The 19,438-nt window shown below is 43.9% G+C and overlaps 1 protein-coding gene across 1 annotated transcript; it reads left to right on the plus strand.

The window, feature by feature from the left end:
* Positions 1 to 426: 426 nt before the first annotated feature.
* On the plus strand, positions 427 to 4,581 carry LOC143988011 (protein shisa-1-like). The gene is made up of 2 exons (XM_077487243.1): positions 427 to 795; positions 2,938 to 4,581. Exons 1-2 carry the CDS (start codon positions 513 to 515, stop codon positions 3,459 to 3,461), a joined length of 807 nt encoding a protein of 268 aa, XP_077343369.1. The 5' UTR covers positions 427 to 512; the 3' UTR covers positions 3,462 to 4,581.
* The last annotated feature ends 14,857 nt before the right edge of the window (positions 4,582 to 19,438 follow it).

Genomic DNA, 19,438 nt, shown 5'->3' on the forward strand with positions numbered 1-19,438 from the left:
TATTTTTTATTTTATCTGTTGAACTTTGTTTGTTTTTGGTGTTGGCTGCTGTTGTGGCCGTTGTGGCCATTTTTTCACAAACTATAGCGCAGTGTTTTCCCTTTTTACATGTAATGTGTAGGACATGTTATGTGTATAGTCATGTGTAGGACATGCTATGTACATGTTATGTGTAGTTGTGTGTAGGACATGCCATGTTATGTGTAGGACATGTTATGTGTAGTGTGTAGGACCTGCCATGTTATGTGTAGGACATGTTATATGTGTAGGACATGCTATGTACATGTTATGTGTAGTCGTGTGTAGGACATGCTGCAGACACCTCGGATAGTTGATGTCATTATGGGATGGGAGGGGGTCTCATTAGGTGATCATCAGACAGTCGCTGGGAGGAAGGATGGGCTTTAATTTGAGTGGGGTGGTTGGGGGAGGGGAGGAGGTCATTGGAGCAGCTGATAAAACTCCTCACCTTCCCCGACCATCCTCATCGTTCTCCTCGCCCACCGTCCACAATGTGTCCTCTCTTGGTGGTCGCGCTTCTTGCGATGTCCTGTGCGGGTGAGGAGTTCGGGGAGTACTGCCATGGATGGAGGGATCACTATAGAGGTTGGCACCCCGGATTCCAGTGCCCGGAGCGCTATGACCCCCCAGAGGCCACCTACTGCTGCGGATCGTGTACTCTCCGCTACTGCTGTATGGCCAGCGAGTCCCGACTGGAGCAGGGAATGTGTCCTAACGAGGAGCAGGACGAGGAGCCCGGGGACGGAGCCCCAGCACTACCACTACCCGCCACAGGTAAGTACCTACTTACCCTCTCCGGAGGAGCTCATGTCTAGGAGGTCTATGGAGATCAGCTGGACAGGCTTCACTTTTATTCCATGCACGAGATCTTTGGAGTCCGATTTTTGAAATAAAATGTCCTAGATGAAGAAGTTTCTTCTGATTGGACCTTCCACCACCCTTGGCTTACTAAAAACCACATACCATGAGGTCAAACTAAAGAAATTTTACTTGTATCTAATTGGGCAGGCCCAAGGAAATTTGTACATGTATGGGCAGCCTAAGTGCCCTATAGTGCCCTATGATCCCATGGGGGGGGTCTACCAGGAAAGTCTGCATTGGGATTTGGAGGTTTTCCATGCCGGTATCTAGCAGAGATGATGCTCATCTGGGATTGGGGTGGCTGAGCGTAGTCCCCCCTATCCCTGGGATTGGGGTGGCTGAGCGTAGTCCCCCCTATCCCTGGGATTGGGGTGGCTGAGCGTAGTCCCCCCCTTATCCCTGGGATTGGGGTGGCTGAGCGTAGTCCCCCTTATCCCTGGGATTTCCCAACATGCTCACAAAGCCAAGTGTTCATTTTTGTTTCTCCAATGTGAGCCCCATTCACATTTGAGTGTAGCCAGGCTATTTAGAGGGATTTTTATATGATTTAATAGCACAAGCCTGCGTTTTTGACTATATATAATTTTGTGCCTAGGAAAACGCAAACACTTTGTTTTATTTCTGTGAGGCCAAAATTTTTTTTATTCTGACCTAAAGAAGCTTCATGCATCAGGCTATAAGGGTCCCAATGCTCAAGTGTGAGCAGGCCGACCAAGAATAATGAAGTTCCTCATCTTGTGTGGTTGCACTTTAGGAATCGCACAACTAAACGTTCATGTGTGAGTAAAGGCTGAGGGGGTGAAAAGTCGATTGGTTTAGCAGGGACCAGCTGAATTTCAGTCTAACTACAGGCAGAGTGTACGGAAGTTGATCCCTCAATTGACTTCTGTACAATCAGCCTGTTGGAAAATTTGTGCTTGATCAGTGCCATCTGATAAATCCAGGGGTGCTGATGAGTGTGTTTTTGATGGAGGGACCATCTCCCTACTGTCAGAATACCATAGCTCCACAGGAGGGATTCCCCCCCCCCCCCCCCCCCCAGGCAGGACTTGTAAGGGGGGTGATTGCTCTGGGGCCCCCTCTATACAAATTTTTTTTATAATAACCTTTCTCTTGTTTAAATGTATCTTGGTAAATAATAATTAGCCAGCCATCGTCTAGAAAATCCTAGACTCGTATTGTACTTTAAAAAAATGAAGTTTGGCTGCTCAAGCAAAGCACACGCAGCGCAGTGACTGTGGGCATGTGTGACCTCAGAATAATGTGGTGTCATGCATTTTAAAAAAAATGACTGTCATTGAGAATGTAAGGGCCGGTTCACACAGGGGGCGATGCGAGGCGACACCGACTTGCCTCGCCGCGACCTCAGCGGCGGCTTGCAAATGACTTCTGTATAGAAGTCAATGCAAGTCGCCCAAAAGTAGTACAGGAACCTTTTTTCTGAGTCGGAGCGACTCGAGTCGCTCCTCTCAGAACGGTTCCATTGTACAGAACGGGGCGACTTGTCAGATCGCGGCAAGTCGTGTCGCCTCGCATCGCCCCCAGTGTGAACCGGCCCTAACCCACTTATGTAGAGGGGGAGGGCCCCCCCAAGGTCTTAATCAGGCTCTGGATTCCCCCATCCATGTATGTGTATGCATTCATTTTCTTTCACCCAACCTGCTGGCTAAAGGAAAGAAAATGAATCGTGTATAGCCATTCTTAGGCTGGATTCACACCTATGCATTTTTTTTGTGCTTTTTGCATTATGCAGATTTGCTCTACAGATCGTGTTCCATAGGAAACCATGTTAAATGGGCTGTAGTGCAAATCTGCAAAATGCAAAAAGCACTAAAACTGCATAGGTGTGAATCCAGCCTAATAGGCCTTTCACTGTACATCTATGATCCTGTGTGGCTAGTATTGGATGGGGCCTTTCTGGGGATCATCTTGTCCACAGCAGGATCGTTATCATTCCTATTGTAGCTATTTGGAAACGTGCTTTTATTTTATTTATTTAATTTTTTCCATGTATTTAAAAATTGGTTTTAATTTTATTTAATTAATTTTTTTTAGTGCCCATCTACCTCCCCTTCCTTCTGGTTGGCAGTTTGTTTGTGACCTTTGTCGTTGTGGGCTCCCTTGTGGGGGTATGCTGCTGCAGATGTCTGAAACCTGAGGAAGGGACACAAATTGGTGCTCCAGCCCAACAAAGCCGACTCCTGAACACAGAAGCGTCTACTGACACATCAAGACATTCCAGTTCCAGCTCCACCTCTGCACCTCGTGGCTCCCTCGGCAACAATACTCAAAATCACTGCTCTTTGGGCACTGAAAATATGAATTTGTATATGAATATGTCCCAAGCTTTTCCCATCATGGCTTGTCCCCCAAATGCTCAATTTATGCATCCTGCAGGTACGCCTTTCTTACAACCGCCGTTCATCAATTATGCTGTTCCGGCAGATCATCATATACTAATGACCCCAGCTGGTTACATTGATACCAGGAACTGCTACCCACAGTCTACCAATAACTACCTTCCACTGAACCAGCATATTGACCCACCAGTGACAGATGAGGCAGCTGCTAAGTGCTGAGCCTATGGAGCACCTGGTAGTAGACTGACTACTATATAGACATTAGAATGACTCTGTAAACTATCAAGACTGTTTTTGTTTTTTGTTTTTTTAATTTTGGAACATGCTTGGCTGATGCCTGAACTAAACACTGACTTTCTGTTCAGGAGAATCGGCAATCGGAGTGGTTGTTTACATTTTAAGCCAAGAGACCTCTTGGAATATTGACCAAAGGGCATCTAAAGAAACCACTAAAGCTTTAATGTAGACACTTGTAAATATAACCTTTTTTCTAAAGTAAATCTAGAAAATGTTTAGGTCCTAAAGCATATGTGGTGCATTTTAAGGCCTTTAAATTTTTTTTTTTGTATTTTGTCTAACCGGCACTAGAAACCTTGAATGCATAGTTCCACCCAAAGATGTTTACTTAAAGCGGAGTTCCACCCAAAAGTGGAACTTCCACTTATCTGATTTCTCTAGTCTCACATTGGCACTTTTTCAGGGAGGAGTGGGTACCTGTGTTTTGGTACCCTGTCCCCACTTTGTCAGACTCCAGGACAGGTAAGTGTCAATGGTAAGTCTGTAGCTGCTGCCTTTTAACTTTTTTAAAGGGGTGGGCAGAACTCCGCTTTAAGTACTCAACCAGGGTGGTTGGGCCTTTTTTTTTTTTTTTTTTTTTTTTTTTCTCTTGCATGGGTGCTGTGCATCCAAATTATGAGCAGGAACCTTCACAAGGTCATTGTAGCAAGCTTGATGTTTGAAAATTTGCTTGTTTATGTTTTTAGAGTCCTATTTTTCTACTTTTGTAGTGAATTAAGGATGTACAGCAGGCCCCTTTAGTGAATCTGGGGGGAAGGGGGGGGGACTTCAGTACAGTAACTTGCCTGTTTTACAGGGGTGCTCCAGTACTGAACCTGTGCTGCTTGGACATAAGACAAATAATCCAAGTTAAAGTGCACCTGTATTTTTATTTGTTTTCCATTCAGTCAGCAGGTTGAACAAAAGCCTGACTCTATTTCCCCATCCACACACATTGTGGATGGGGGAATCCTCTCAGCTGAGCTATAATATTCTGGATGAAGGCAGCAAGTGTATCTGAATGGCGGTGCAGCCATGCTGGTGTGTGTGTGTGTGTGTGGGGGGGGGGGGGTGGGGTGGGGTTATAACTGATTTTGCTTCTGGAAAAGGAGCGTGCTGTTTAACAATGTTTGTAATTTTTATTTTTTTCTTGCTGTCAAAATAAACAAATAGATTTTTGTCCTGTGGATTGTGTGCACATTTCATCCAGACTAATTTTGTGACGTTTACAAATAAAATGCACTCTCCTGAAGGTAGTAATCAGACGTGTACAAAGATATTTTTTTATTTAGTTACTCTCGAAATTCGTATTTTGTTCCTCCTTAAAAAAAAATAAAAAAAAAATGCATTTGTACGAAAATCCGAATTCAGGTCGAATCCTTCAATTAAAGGCTTATGGTGCTGCATGTTCTAAGAAGATTCGACAAAGCAGCTAAACTGTACGACGCTGTGATTGCACATTTCTGGTTCAATGCTCTATAGCTTGTGGGCAGTAGAAGTCTAATGTTTGACGAGTAGTAATTTTTATAATACTATTCAAACGTTGGAATTCTTCTTCTATAGCCTATGGGTGGTGCATTTGACCGTAAATGTCCGCTCACGGCGATCGTATGTTTTTAGCTACTTCGTCAAATCTTCATGTCAAATGGTATTATACATATCGATCGTAGTGCATGATTCAATACACTCTTATTTTAATTTTTTTTAACACAAAAAATCCCTGAAATTTGGGTGAGAACGAATGCACATGTCTAGTAATTGGGGAAGCAAACAGTTCTACATGTCTTTGATGGGAGGAAATGTATAGAGATGACAACTTCAAAATGCGACATGTCTTAGTAGTTCTGATGGGTAATTGCATTAGTGCTTAATCTTGACCACTTTTTAAAAAAAAGGTGGGGGGGGGGGTTTAAATATGCTGATCCCTGGGTTACAAATGGAGGGAGACGGCAGGAAGTGAGAAGAAATCTACCCCCTAGCAAGGATAATTAACGCCTGTAAGTTATCATAGTGGGGAAACGGTGTCTCCACTGAAGCTTTATCACCAATTCTTGTTTCCACAACAACACACAATTTTTTTTTAAATCCGATTGTCACAGGGACAAAGTAAGGTGAAATCTTCTGACCAGGCGCACCGATGGGGGAAAAAAACAAATGTTACAGGGGTGTTAACCCTTCCTTATGCTATCCAAAAACTTTTTTTTTTTTTTTTTTTTTTTTAATGGCTGGAGCTACACTTAAAAAAAAAAAAAAAAAAAAAAAAATGAAGGGGGGGAAAAAAAGTACCTGTTCCGACTTGTACAAACCCCATCTTGTTTGTAACCCAGGAGCTACCTGTATCCAGCCCATGGAGTTTGTCTAAGGCTTGGTTCACACAGGGGCGGCACGACTTGCAGCGCCGCGACCTGCACACGATCAGCGGCGACTTGCAAAACTACTTCTTCTGTATAGAAGTCAATGCAAGTCGCCTGAAGTCGCCCCAAAGTAGTACAGGAACCTTTTTTCTAAGTCGGAGCGACTTGAGTCGCTCCTATTAGAACGGTCCCATAGTACAGAACGGAGCGCGACTTGTCAGGCGGCGAAGTCGCCTGGACAAGTCCCCCCTGTGTGAACCGAGCCTAATATGACCTGCCTCACTATATAGTCCACCACTGGTAATTGCTGTTTCTGTATAGAAAGTGTTTATAAGAGGAGGTCAGCAGAATTCCTTTAGAAAATGATTGTTTTATAAAATATATATTTTATTTATCTATACTAATGCATGAGAACAATAACTTCTTTTTGTTGTGTGAGGTTAAGGTGAAAATGATACTGGTCAGCCCAGGTGCTCTCAAATGAAAGCCGGAGCCTGCTTGTAGCCCCTAGGTTTACATGGGAGAACAATACAAATGGCTTGAGGTGCTAATGAACAGCTTTGCATGCTAAGAGATTTATGCACAAGCTAATAGAAACTGCTGAATGAGAGTGTACTGCTTTCCAGGTACAATGGATGGTATTGTTGTATAAACTTAAAGCTGTAGAGATTTAAATTCTAAGCATGGCTTTGCATACTATACACCAGGGGTAGGCAACCTTTTGAGCAGTGTGCCGAAAAATGTGCTTTTTTTTTTTTTTTTTAATTCCGTCGGAATCTCCGACCGTGTGTATAAGGGCTAAGGGTTTACAACCACTTTAAAGGTGCACACCTATGATAAAAGCCCTGGATACATTTATATAGTCTTAAGCCCCATACACACTGTCAGATTGTCTGCTGGTTTTTTTATTTTTTTTTCCTTCAGATTTACCAAAACCACATATGAGGTCAAACCTTACATCAGTGATGGCGAACCTTGGCACCCCAGATGTTTTGGAACTACATTTCCCATGATGCTCATGCACTCTGCAGTGTAGATGAGTATCCTGGGAATTGTAGTTCCAAAACATCTGGAGTGCCAAGGTTCGCCATCACTGCCTTAGGCGTTTCAATGTGTATGCAATCAGGCAGGCCCTTGCACTACATGGGTTTTGGTAAATCTGAAGACAAAATCGGCAGAAAATCTGATACCGGTAGTGTGTATGGGGCTTTACAGATACAAACGACCCTTAATGCGAACTATTAATGCGAATGTGGCCCACAATAAAATTGAGTTTGACACCGCCGCTATAGAGCTAGTGGAATACATTGAGATGTTCTAACAGAATAACTTCTAGAGTTGCAAGGACATTGTTGTCTTAATTCTTAAAGTAAATACTCCCCAGGGGATTTTGTTCCTAGAGCTAACCCCATGGAAGGAAATCCCTGGGATTTACCAGCCAACTGTGTAAACATCAGCATTTCTCACTGCTCTCAGTGTCCTGGCACAGTGCAGCAAATCTCTGCTTTAAAATGACTACCAGGTGTATGCAGATCAGCCTGTGTAAACATTCAATGCACAAAGTGACACATTTTACATATCTATTTTAAGCCTGCATTGCCGTCTTTCTTGACAAGTAACCTGTGTAAGGCTGGCCATACATTATACAATTTTCTTCTATAGATTTCCTTTAGATTTATCAAAACCATATAATATGAGGTCAAATCTAAACACTTTCAGTTTGCGTGCAATCAGGCAGGCCCTTGTACTACACAGTTGAAGGTAAATCTAAAGGAAATTGAATAAGAAAAGTGTATGGCCAGCTTAAGAAATGTAATTTAAAAATGTATAGACCTGGATAGCACGTGGTCCTTGCAGACGCTACTGGAGGGTAGACCGTAACCAGCTGCAGAGTACATTCTGATGTCATCGTATGACAGTCTCCCTTGCGCTGTTTGTCTCACAGTTTTATGCAATTTTCTGCATAAACATTACTAAATAGATCAAGCCAACCAACCATTTGTGATCAAGAACTAATTGACAGTGCTTGAAATTTGCTGTATGAACAGCTTTACTTTGGCTGATTGACTCGCCTTTAATTCACAGAGCCACGAATGGCTGATAATATTGCTGAGTATAATATATTATTAGCATCTGCAGATGGGTAAGGGTTCTTTACCCCAGCCCCCAGCACATAGACAAGGCAGATTGCTTTATTAAGTGTTCTTGCATAGCAAGACCATTAAGCCCTTGTACACACGATCGGAGATTCCGACGGAATGTGTCCGATCGGAGCGTTTTGTCGGATATTCCGACTGTGTGTGGTCTGCATCGGACTGTTTCCGTCGGAATATCCGTTGTACCAAATTTTCCAACTTGCCGGAAATATTTTCTGACAAAATGCTCCGATCGGACATTCTCCGATCATGTGTAGAGAATTCCGATCGGACAAAGTGCCACGCATGCTCAGATCAAATTCCTACATCAAAGCTATTGGCTACTAGCCTGAACGTAGTCCCGTCGTAACGAAATTACGTCATCACGTTCTGAACGATCGGATTTTCCAACAACTTCCTCTGACCGTGTGTATGCAACAGTTTCGGACATAATCCGACGGACAAAATCAGACGGATTTGGTTGTCGGAATCTCCGATCGTGTGTACAAGGGCTTACTGTTTTCTCACATATATATTATTATTATAGTCAAATTTACCACCCTAACTCCTCCCACAGCTTTTACACTACACAGACAATAATATACCGAAACGTGCGGATTGTTCCCGATTGGTGTGCTATTACTTTGTGGAACGTTTCGCCAAATGTTTCACGAAATATCGTAGTTTTTGCGGCAAAATTTGTCCCATAGGAATGAATGGCAAAATGTTCAAAACTAGAGTGGGAGGTGACAAAAGCTGACAACCCCATGGTCAGCCAAAATATTATGATCAGCCAAAACATTATGACCCCCCCCCCCCCATGACCAGCCAAAACATTATGACCAGCCAAAATATTATGGGCGGACCAGTGGTGTAGTGGTTAGCAGTAAGCAGGGTCGCTGGTTCGAATCCCAACCATGACACTACCTGCCTGGAGTTTGCATGTTCTCCCTGTGCCTGCGTGGGTTTCCTCCGGGTACTCCGGTTTCCTCCCACACTCCAAAGACATGCAGGTAGGTTAATTGGCTTCTGTCCAAAATTGGCCCTAGTATATGAATGGGGACCTTGGATTGTGGCTTCTTGAGGGTAGGGTCTGATGTGAGCATCCAATGTACAGGGATAAGGACAATTGTAGACACTCGCTCAAGTTGAACTGGATGGACTGGTGTCTTTATTCAACCTTACTAACAATGTAACTTTGACTCCCCCAGTTACTGCGCCCACTCCAGTAGGTAGAGGCAAGAACACTTCACACAATTTCCCCAGAAATTGTAGCTTTTCTAGTTTCCTATTGTTTCAGTTTACACTAATGCGATGCATTGGTGAACATTAAACAAGTGGGGAAGGTTGGATTTCTGTGTGGCACTATGCAACTCGCTACACCGCATCGCTACACACGGTGAATAGAGTTTAGTGAAACATGTCATTTTGAGACATTTTAATAAAGTATAAAAAAACACACACACACACACACACCAATGGGTGCATGTTAAACAGAGGAGAATGTGCCCACTGGTTTGAATAGACCCTAATACACATCAATGTGAGCACAGCATTAGATTAGTGCACACATAAAACAGTACACACTTCTACCTTTATACAGCAGAGGAAGCTTGAACTACCTCTTTAAAATTTCACTTAAAGCTGTAGTATGGCTGTCTTTTGAAGGGTCAGCCCACCCAAATGTATTATTTTAGGTGTAGGTGGAACCTGGTGGACCGATTCAGTCCCTGGATTCTTATGTATCACCAATCAGACCTTCTTCCCATCAATTCCAACTCTGTACTATTCCACACCAAGGCCCCTTTCACACAGGCTTTCTGATCTGGTCTGCCTGTCCGTTTTTCAGGCGGACCTGATCGAACATTCCATTCACCTCTAAGGATCGGCAGGTGTCAGCGGTGACATGTCTGCTGACATTCGCCGATATCCGATCCAATAAATCCAGACGGGTGGAGACCCTCTTTTCCATCCGCCTGGAGGATGGGATCGAATTGAAACAGACAGGTGTTTTAATCCAAACTCCTCATTGAGGGGAGCAAGACTCTGACAGGTCCGTCTCAGCACATTGAACCTGCTCAGCGAGGATCAGTGGATCGATCCCCCGCTGAGCAAAGCGGAGTCCGTCGGGGTGGACCACCCATATGGAAGAGCCCTAAACTGTTAGATGTCCCCACCCACCTTGGCATGTTCCAGCATTGCCTGTTGCATTTCCAAAAATAAAAAAATGGAAAACCAACCAGGATAGCAGAAACCTCTCAAAATGGCCACAGTAGGTGTGAATATCCTGGGACTCAAGTGCAGAGATCTCATTAACCACTTCCTGCCCGGTCAATAGCAAATTGACATCCGGGAAGTGGTTCTGTTATCCTGATTGGGCATCATATGACGTCCTTCAGGATAACATGCCGCCCTGTGCCCGTGGGGGTTCGCATCGTGGCGATTGGTGGTGCGGTGTGTCAGTCAGACACGCCGCTACACCAATCTCAGTAAAGAGTTTCCGGCTCTTTTATACATGATCAGTCGTGTCCAATCACGGCTGATCAGGATGTAAACAGGAAAAGCCTTTGATCGGCTTTTCCTCACTCATGACTGACAGAAGCAAGTGGAGGAGAGCCGATCGGCGGCTTTCCTGACAGGGGGGGATCTGCGCTGATTGTTCATCGGTGCAGCCCTCCCTCGGATTGCCCACACTGGAGCACCAGGGAAGCCCCCAGGACCACCAGGGATGTGGGCAACATGTGGATGGCCAGGTATGTAACCCATGGCCATCCACATGTGCAAATGACATCCCAATCAGTGCCCACAAATGGGCACTGCCTGGCACCATCATGTACAAAATAAAATCAGTGATGCCCAGCAATGCCTGTCATCAGTGCCACCCATCAGTGTCCAACAGTGCCACCTATCAGTGCCCATCTGTGCCACCCATAAGTACCCATCAGTACCACCCATAAGTACCCATCAGTGCCGCCTAAGAGTGCCTATCAGTGCCGCCTATCAGTGCCCATCAGTGCTGCATACCAGTGCCACCTATCAGTGCCACCTATCAGTGCCGCCTATCAGTGTCCATCATCAGTGCCCGTCGGTGCCACCTCATCGGTGACCATCAGTGCCTCCTTATCAGTGCCCGTCAGTGCAGTCATATCAGTGCCCTTCATTGAAGAAGAAAACATACTTATTTACAAAGAATTTTTACAGAAACAAAGAAAAACTTGTTTTTTTTTTTTCAATATTTTCTGTCTTTTTTTATTTGTTGCACAAAGAATTAAAATAGCAGAGGTGATCAAATACCAAAAGAAAGCTCTATTTGTGGGAACAAAATTAGTTTGGGTACAGTGTTGTATGACCACGCAATTGTAATTAAAATTGCTACAGCGCTGAAAGCTGAAAATTGGCTTGGTCAGGAAGGTGTCTAAGTGCCTGGTATTGAAGTGGTTAATAGAGTCCACACAAGATGAAATAAACTGTCAGGTAGTTCACCTTAGCCTGTAAAGCATTGCACCCACGATCAGCAGGGTGCAATGCCCACACAGGATGCACAGGTGTTCCATACATCTGCATGCAGGCACAGCTGCTGGTCCCAATCTGACGGTCGTGTGGGTGCGTGTCCCTGGACGCACACTGTTTTGACAGCTGTGCCGATGCGTGTCTCTGAATATAGACAAGTGTGCATAAAGGGACACGCACCTTCCCAGCCCGCTCCTTAGCAACCAACTATACACAACGTATTTAACGCTGGAGGGGAAAAATCTATTATTCTCTATGGAGATTGTTCACATCTCCACTCCAAAACGCATGAAGCCAGAAGCTCCGAAATGCCTGAAGTGTAAACAAGTTCTGGAACTTTTTTTAGGCAGATTTGGGCGTTTTTCTGCTTTTTACATTGGTGACCTTCTGAGCTGTACAAAATCGTGGCAAAAACACGGTAAAATCGCGCGACTTTCTGCCTGAAAACGCTACACTCAGGTGTGACTGGGGCCTTAGGCTGCATTCACACCTGAGCGTTTCAAAGTCACGCTTTTTTTTAACCACGATTTTGCCGTGATTTTGTTGAGGTCACCAATGTAAAAGACAGAAAAATGCCTGTAATCTGCCCCAAAGAAGCTTTTTGAGCTTAGGGCGTTTTTCAGGCGTTTTGCTTCAGGTGACAAAACGCTCAGATGTGAACGGGTGCATTGAAATGAATGGGATTTTGCTTTTTTGGGTGTTTTTCAGGCGTTTTTTACGAGCGTAATGCTCAGCTGTAAATGCAGCCTCACCGCTAGATACTGCGTATAGAAGACCCCCTAGGAGTGGATTTTACTGGCACGTACAAACTAAAATAAAGGGCAATTAAAGTGGAGGGCCACCCTGAAAACAAAAAAAATATTAAAAATTACAAAAAAATAAAAATAAAAAAATGAAAACATTTTTTTTTTTTTACTTACCAGAAATGCCTGTTGCTAGGCACTTTCTCCTAATCTTCCTCTTCCTCCTCCGCGGAGATTTTCTGTCTTCTGTCTTCGTCGCGGCGTCTTCTGGGTAATGGGTCGCGCTGTGTTCTGGGAACTGTGTGTTCCAGAACACAGCGCGTCCCATTCAGAAAGCGCTGCGGGACTCGAGCATGCGCAGTAGCTGCGGGACTCGCGCATGCGCAGTAGGAAACGGGCAGTGAAGCCGTAAGACTCCACTGCCTGTTTCCCTTACAAGGAATGGCGGCGCCGGGACCCGAGAGCCGAGGGACGGGTCGGCCTCGGGCGGCCGACATCGCGGGCGCCCTGGACAGGTGAGTGTGTTGATTAAGTCAGCAGCTGCAGTGTTTGCAGCTGCTGACTTTTTTTTTTTTTTGTATAACCGGCCCTCCTCTTTAATTTACTTTAATAAATATAAAAAATCACATACATATACATGTAAAACAGGTGGATACATATCATGGAAATTTATAACAGTGGATAACAAAGCACAAGACTATACATAGTCAGTGTAGATGCGATCACCCTACGCGTTTCGGAGCTGTAGGTAGTCTCCTTCTTCAGGGGTGTAAATGCAACATAAATATAAGGACTAAAGCTTGTGACAACAATTAGATGTATCACACAGTTTGTTTTTAAAAACAAAAGCAGTAAGCCATACCGGATGGATAGCAGGTTTTGCCAGTGTTCAGGGCTTCCCAAGGGGGATAAGAAAAACAGGGGAATATATAATGGAGAAAGGGTGTATCATTGCTCTTCTGTAATTGCTAGGGCAGGGAAATCCCAGATACACTTCCCCGAAGGACCCCTGTGAAAACAGCCACTGGTACAGAAACAGCGAATCGTCATACTGGCGTCCTGCATGTGAACGCTGCAGGCACCCTTGCTCCATTATATATTCCCCTGTTTTTCTTCCCCCCCTTGGGAAGCCCTGAACACTGGCAAAACCTGCTATCCATCCGATATTGCTTACTGCTTTTGTTTTTAAAAACAAACCGTGGGATACATTAAATTGTTGTCACAAGCTTTAGTCCTTGTAGTTATGTTGCATTTACACCCCTGAAGAAGGAGACTACCTACAGCTCCGAAACGCGTAGGGTGATCGCATCTACACTGACTTTGTATAGCCTTGTGCTTTGTTATCCACTGTTATAAATTTTCAGGATATGTATCCACCTGTTTTACATGTATATGCATGTGATTTTTTTATATTTAATAAAGTAAATTAATTGCCCTTTATTTTAGTTTGTACGTGCCATTAAAATTCATTTCTAGGGGGTCTTCTATACGCAATTTTTCCTGGATGTGGCACAACTACCCTACACAACCCTGCCGAACCACACCGTTTTTCACCGCTAGATATTTGGCTTTTGTGTACCAGGCATTACAGTTTTGCCTGGAGTTAGACTTGCCGTAACAGCTTTATGCACCCACTGTACACTACAGAACACCTTGAAATAAACTGGCTGTTAAAACATTGTATAGGCTAATTGATGGAGTGAGCTTCATGTGGTCAGCTACACTTTGCAAGTCATATTTGTTCTCTGCACTTCATTATTAAATAAACTCTTATGTCTAGTTAAAGCTTGAGACAGGAGAGGGTTAATTCTAAACTGATAGACCAGCAGGGTGCTCTAAACTGTTTGTGCTGCAATTTTGATTTCAGGCACTCTAATGACTCGCTGTAATCTTTTTATGAGCTCAAGCTGAGTTTACATCCATTTTCAGGCAGTAATGCCCTGTGCTTTAGTGCCAGAAAATCTGAATATGTACAGAATAATGTAGATTTTTTTTTGTAAACGTGGAATAGAAAACAATACATATTTATGTGGGAATAAATGTATTCAACAAAATAAACACATGTATATGTATATATGTGTGTGTGCGTGTGTATATATATATATATATATATATATATATATATATATATATATATATGTAGCAGCGGCTCCAGAAGAGCACGCGCTATGTGTTTTTCTAAAGTTAAAGTTGCCTAAACTGCAGTTTGATTTGGGTACAATTATCTAATTGGGCTTCGGCATCAATCTGACTTGACTGTGAGATGTTCAGCCTGGCCACAGGGGGCGCTGTTTCCTCTGGCAGGCATGGAACTATAGTCTGGTCAGGTGCTTACGTTACTCTCTCTCGGAGCCCGCCCAGTGGGAGTGCTGTGCTTTCTGGGAGAGGGTATTTAAGATGCGGACGTCACGTGGTTCGTGGGGTTCCGGTCTAGAATGATGTGCTGACTTCATGGTCCTGGTCCTCCTGACCAGCCCCCAGGAAGGCTATGGCCTGGGGTGCGGATCCACCCGACTTCAATGTCTCGGGGCTGGCTAGCCTGAGGCAAGGAAACGAAAGAAAGGATTCTGAGGTGGTTGGGTGCCGTCTCCGGGTTCGGGAGAGACCCAGTGTACTTCAAGCATTCCAGGGGAGGACTCTTCAGAAGAACACCACGTACGGGTTGGTTTTCTTATCAAGATCCTGGAAGGGCTGAAGTAACCGAGAGAATCCGGTCTTGTGGATATCGACAAGCAGGCTGAGAGATCCAGGTATCCCTCAAGTGTTCTCAAGCTTAGTTTTCCTACGTGTTCTACAACAACGTCTGTGACAGAGACATTATCTTGTATGTTTCTACAACAACATCTGTGGCAGAGACTTTGTTCCTGAGTAAGCACCATGTTGGCTGCTAGGCCTTGTGAGAGAAGGACTGTCTAACCTGAGTGATCATCCAGTTGCGAATGGCTATTCTCTGGATGCAGTCAAAGTAAACAAGTTCTTTAATGTTTTATTTGACTTTGACACCAAGAGTAACTGAACTTTCCTTTCCAACTCTCTAATCCCAAGTTGAAAGACGGTTCAATTGTCTGAGTTTTGCAAATAAAATCCATTCAAGTGGATCTATTGTCAGTCTCAAGTTAGTGGACATCCCCTAGAACAGGGATATGCAATTAGCGGACCTCCAGCTGTTGCAAAACTACAAGTCCCATCATGCCTCTGCCTCTGGATGTCATGCTTGCTTGTCATGCTTGTGGCTGTCAGAGTCTTGCTATGCCTCATGGGAATTGTAGTTCTGCAACAGCTGGAGGTCCACTAATTGCATATCCCTGCCCTAGACGTGCAACAAGCAGAACGGAAGGTAACGGTAAGCCCAAAAATAACCAGCAGCTCCTTTGGGGGTTAGTGCTACATATATATATATATATATATATATATATATATATATATATATATATATATATATATATATATATATGTATCGCCCTGCTCCTGATGGGCAGACGCTATTATTATTTTTTTCAAATTTAGTTGTCTGAAGCTGTAGTTTGGCTCAGACTAATTTTCTCTAAAAGTTTTGGCTTCTGTGCCAGTCCAGGGGGGTTGCACTGGTTCCCACTTGAGCGTAGGTGACGCTGTCACTGCCGGTAAGTGTGGAAATGCAGCAGGCTGGATGTATTGAATACTACCTCTTGCTCAGAAATGGCTCAGTGGGAGTGTCTTCCCTGCTGTGAATTCTGGGAGAGGTTATTTAAGGTACTGACGCCATTTTTGTGGGTCTCTTTTGCAGGGTCAGCTATCCCGACCTCATGGCCCTCCTGGCCTGGGGTCTGTGCCGCGAGGCCATGCACCTCAGGGTCAGCTGACCCGAGGCTGTGCAACTGAGAGGGTAGGCCCCAGGGCGTAACTATAGGGGGTGCAGCAGTTGCGACCGCAACTAGGCCCTGTTCTGCAGGGGGCCCATGCAGCCCCCTCTACATATGGCCAGCAGCAGCTAGGGGTACCAGTGCACCATGCACACGGGTGGCTGGAGGTGGAGGGTGACTAGCAGAACTCCATGCTCGACTATCGCACTGGCTGCTCTTTAGTTGTACATTCCCCACATGACCTGTGTCCTTGGCTGGCTCCTCAGAGTACCCCTCTCCTGCTCCATGCATTGCTGCTCAGTCCGATGTCTGTTCTCCCCAGCCAGATGGGGCACCTAATAATAAAAAAAACTACTGATGCCAGTGGTGGAACTACAGGGCTCAAAAAGGTCATACCTGTGACCACGCCCTGGAGTTCCACCACCGGACTCGGAGGGAAGGGCCCTGGCTGGGGTTCAGGGGGGCCCTTCATGGTTTCTTGCATCGGGGCCCTGAAGGTTCTAGTTACGCCACTGGTAGGCCCATAACAGTTTTGGGGCCTACTGATCCAGGGGTGGTCCTGTGCTGTCTCACTGCGGGGAAAAGCCAAGAAAACTGGAGGATCCAAGGGAGGACTTTTCTAGTAGAGGACCGAGCGCAAGGCTGGTGTGTCTGGAGGAGCCTGGAAACTCAGTTAGAGGACGCAACCCAGATCAACACCCATACAGTATCGCTGGGTCGGCTAAAAGAATCTGGTACTGTATGGTAGTTCTTATAAACTCTCAAGATTTATTAAGTTTAATTGACAAGTCTGCGGCAGAGACTTTGTTGAGCATCTCATTGGCTGCTAGGTCAAGTGAGAGGAGCCTATCCGGTGATTGCTGGATCCAGTCTGTGGAGCTGTTTGTCCTCTGGATCTGATCAATACCTCTAACCCACAATTACTTGGTGCCTGAACTCCCCCTTTATCCTCCGACCCTCTATTGAAGGATTTTTGTGTTTATCCTGAACAAATGTTAAAAAAAGGACTTATGCCGCGTACACACGACCGGACTTTTCGACAGCAAAGCAATTCGATCGTGTGTGGGCTCCATCAGACCTCTGCTTGCCAAAAGTCCGGCGGACTTTAGAAATAGAACATGTTTTTAATTTTTCCATCGGAACTCTGCCGGACCGAGAAATCCGTTTGTGTGTATGCTAGCCCGATGGACAAAAACCGACGCGAGGGCAGCTATTGGCTACTGGCTATGAACTTCCTTATTCTAGTCCGGTCGTACGTCATCACATTAGAATCCGTCGGACTTTAGTGTGATTTTGTGTGGCCAAGTCCGTTGGAACTCCGCCGAAAGTCCGTCGGAAAGACCGTCGGACCTAGTCCCTCGAAAAATCGCGGGACTGTACGTGTACACGGCTCCTTCGGGGGTTAGTGCTACATATATATATATATATATATATATATATATATATATATATATATATATATATATATATATACACACACACACACACATACATATATATATATATATATATATATATATATATATATATATTTATATATATATATATATATATGTATATATACACACATATATATACATATATATATATTATATATATACATATATATATACACACACACACACACACACATATACATATATACATATATATATATATATATATATATATATATATATATATAGTCCTGTGCACACCCTGATCACCCCATGTGCATTGGCAATATTACTCTGTCTGCCAGCAGGAAGATGGGAAAGATCTCCCTCTTACCAGCTCTGCCATAATGCACACTTCTCTTTCACTATGCCAGTAGGGAGATCAATGTGCCCAGGTCATATATATATATATATATATATATATATATATATATATATATATATATATATATATATATATATATATATATATATATATATATATAGACATACATTATATTGTCAAAAGTATTGGGACGCCTGCCTTTACACACATGAACTTTAATGGTATCCCAGTCTAAAGCCTTGTACACGTGATTCTGATTGTTGGCAGGGGATGGTCTGTCGATAGACTTTTGCCCTAAAATCTGACCGTTAGTACGCTCCTTCTGACAATTGTTATCTAACTTTCGGACAACAAATGTTACTTGCTAGTACATTTTTGTATCGTCAGGGCACAAGTCCGTCACACAAAAGTCGAAAGTACAAACACGCATGCGCGCAAACAATGCTCACTAAACACAAAATTAGCAGAAGGGCCCCAAAGAGCTGAAATTCCTCATAGTATGTGACTAGGTTCGTGTTTGTTGGCCAACAATTGTGTATCGTTAGTATGCAAGACAAGTTCCTGGCACATGCCCTTAGGACAAAAATCAGATGCTCGGTTGGCCAACAGTCAGATCGCGTGTACGAGGCTTTAGGCCTCGTACACGCGATATGAAAATCAGAAGGGAAAAGACGAGCTGTCTGCGGATTTTTCGGATCGTTAGTACGGTGCATTCGACAGACTATTTGACTTTTACATCAGACAAAAGCTGGATGTGCAGGCTAAAAAAATTTTGTCTGATGTGAACTGATGTGAAAACATTTTTGTCTGATGTACAACCACGCATGCTCGGAATCAAGGAATGACTGGGAAGAGTTGTGAACTGCTGATCGTAATCTAGAATTAACATTCGTGACACGGCGATTGATGAAATGTCAAAATTCTCATCTTCTTTAATGGGATAATAATGAAGCTGCTTTGCTGATGATACCGATGTAATTATGCCAAACGTATTTTGAAAGCCATTTGTTTTGTACGTTCTGAAAATGGTGAATCAGCGCTCATCAAACTTCCACTAACATGAGATTAGCAGAAGGGGCCCAAAGAGGGGACTCTTAAGAAATTAATTTCCTCTTTGTACTCCCATAGTACGTCACTACTTTTATGATTGTCAAACGACAATTTGCGTATTGTTAGTATGCTAGACAAAATCCTGCACACGCGCTTTTGACAAAAATCGGACGCTCGGTTGTCCAACAATCAATCTGTGTGTATGAGGCCTTAGTCTGTAGGGTATGACCGTTCTTCCAGAAACGCACTTGGGAGGTCAGGCACTGATGTTGGACAAGAAGTCGTGGCTCGCAGTCACGATCAGATTTTCGGACGAACATTTGTCTGTTTTTTGTTGCATGCTAGTCTTATGTCGAACGTGAAGAGGTTACTCACCATACGAAAATTCTCATATGACAGAATATAACTTCAGAAGTGATCTAATGAGGTCACTAGTTTTGTATGTATTCTTTTGTTTCTGAGCATACGTAGTCTTGCTCTTATGGTTTTTTTCATTCGAAAACAGTACTAGTTAAAACGAAAATC

Source organism: Lithobates pipiens, unplaced genomic scaffold, assembly GCF_037356315.1.
Source record: "Lithobates pipiens isolate NorthernLeopardFrog02 unplaced genomic scaffold, aLitPip1_a1.2 Scaffold_1, whole genome shotgun sequence".
Classification (NCBI taxonomy): Eukaryota; Metazoa; Chordata; class Amphibia; order Anura; family Ranidae; genus Lithobates; species Lithobates pipiens.

Bases quoted from the DNA above. Each gene is read 5' to 3' on its own strand.
- LOC143988011 (XM_077487243.1), top strand. From the start codon at position 513: ATGTGTCCTCTCTTGGTGGTCGCGCTTCTTGCGATGTCCTGTGCGGGT. The intron at 796-2,937 runs GTAAGTACCTAC...AATTTTTTTTAG, and splicing joins ACTACCACTACCCGCCACAG to TGCCCATCTACCTCCCCTTC.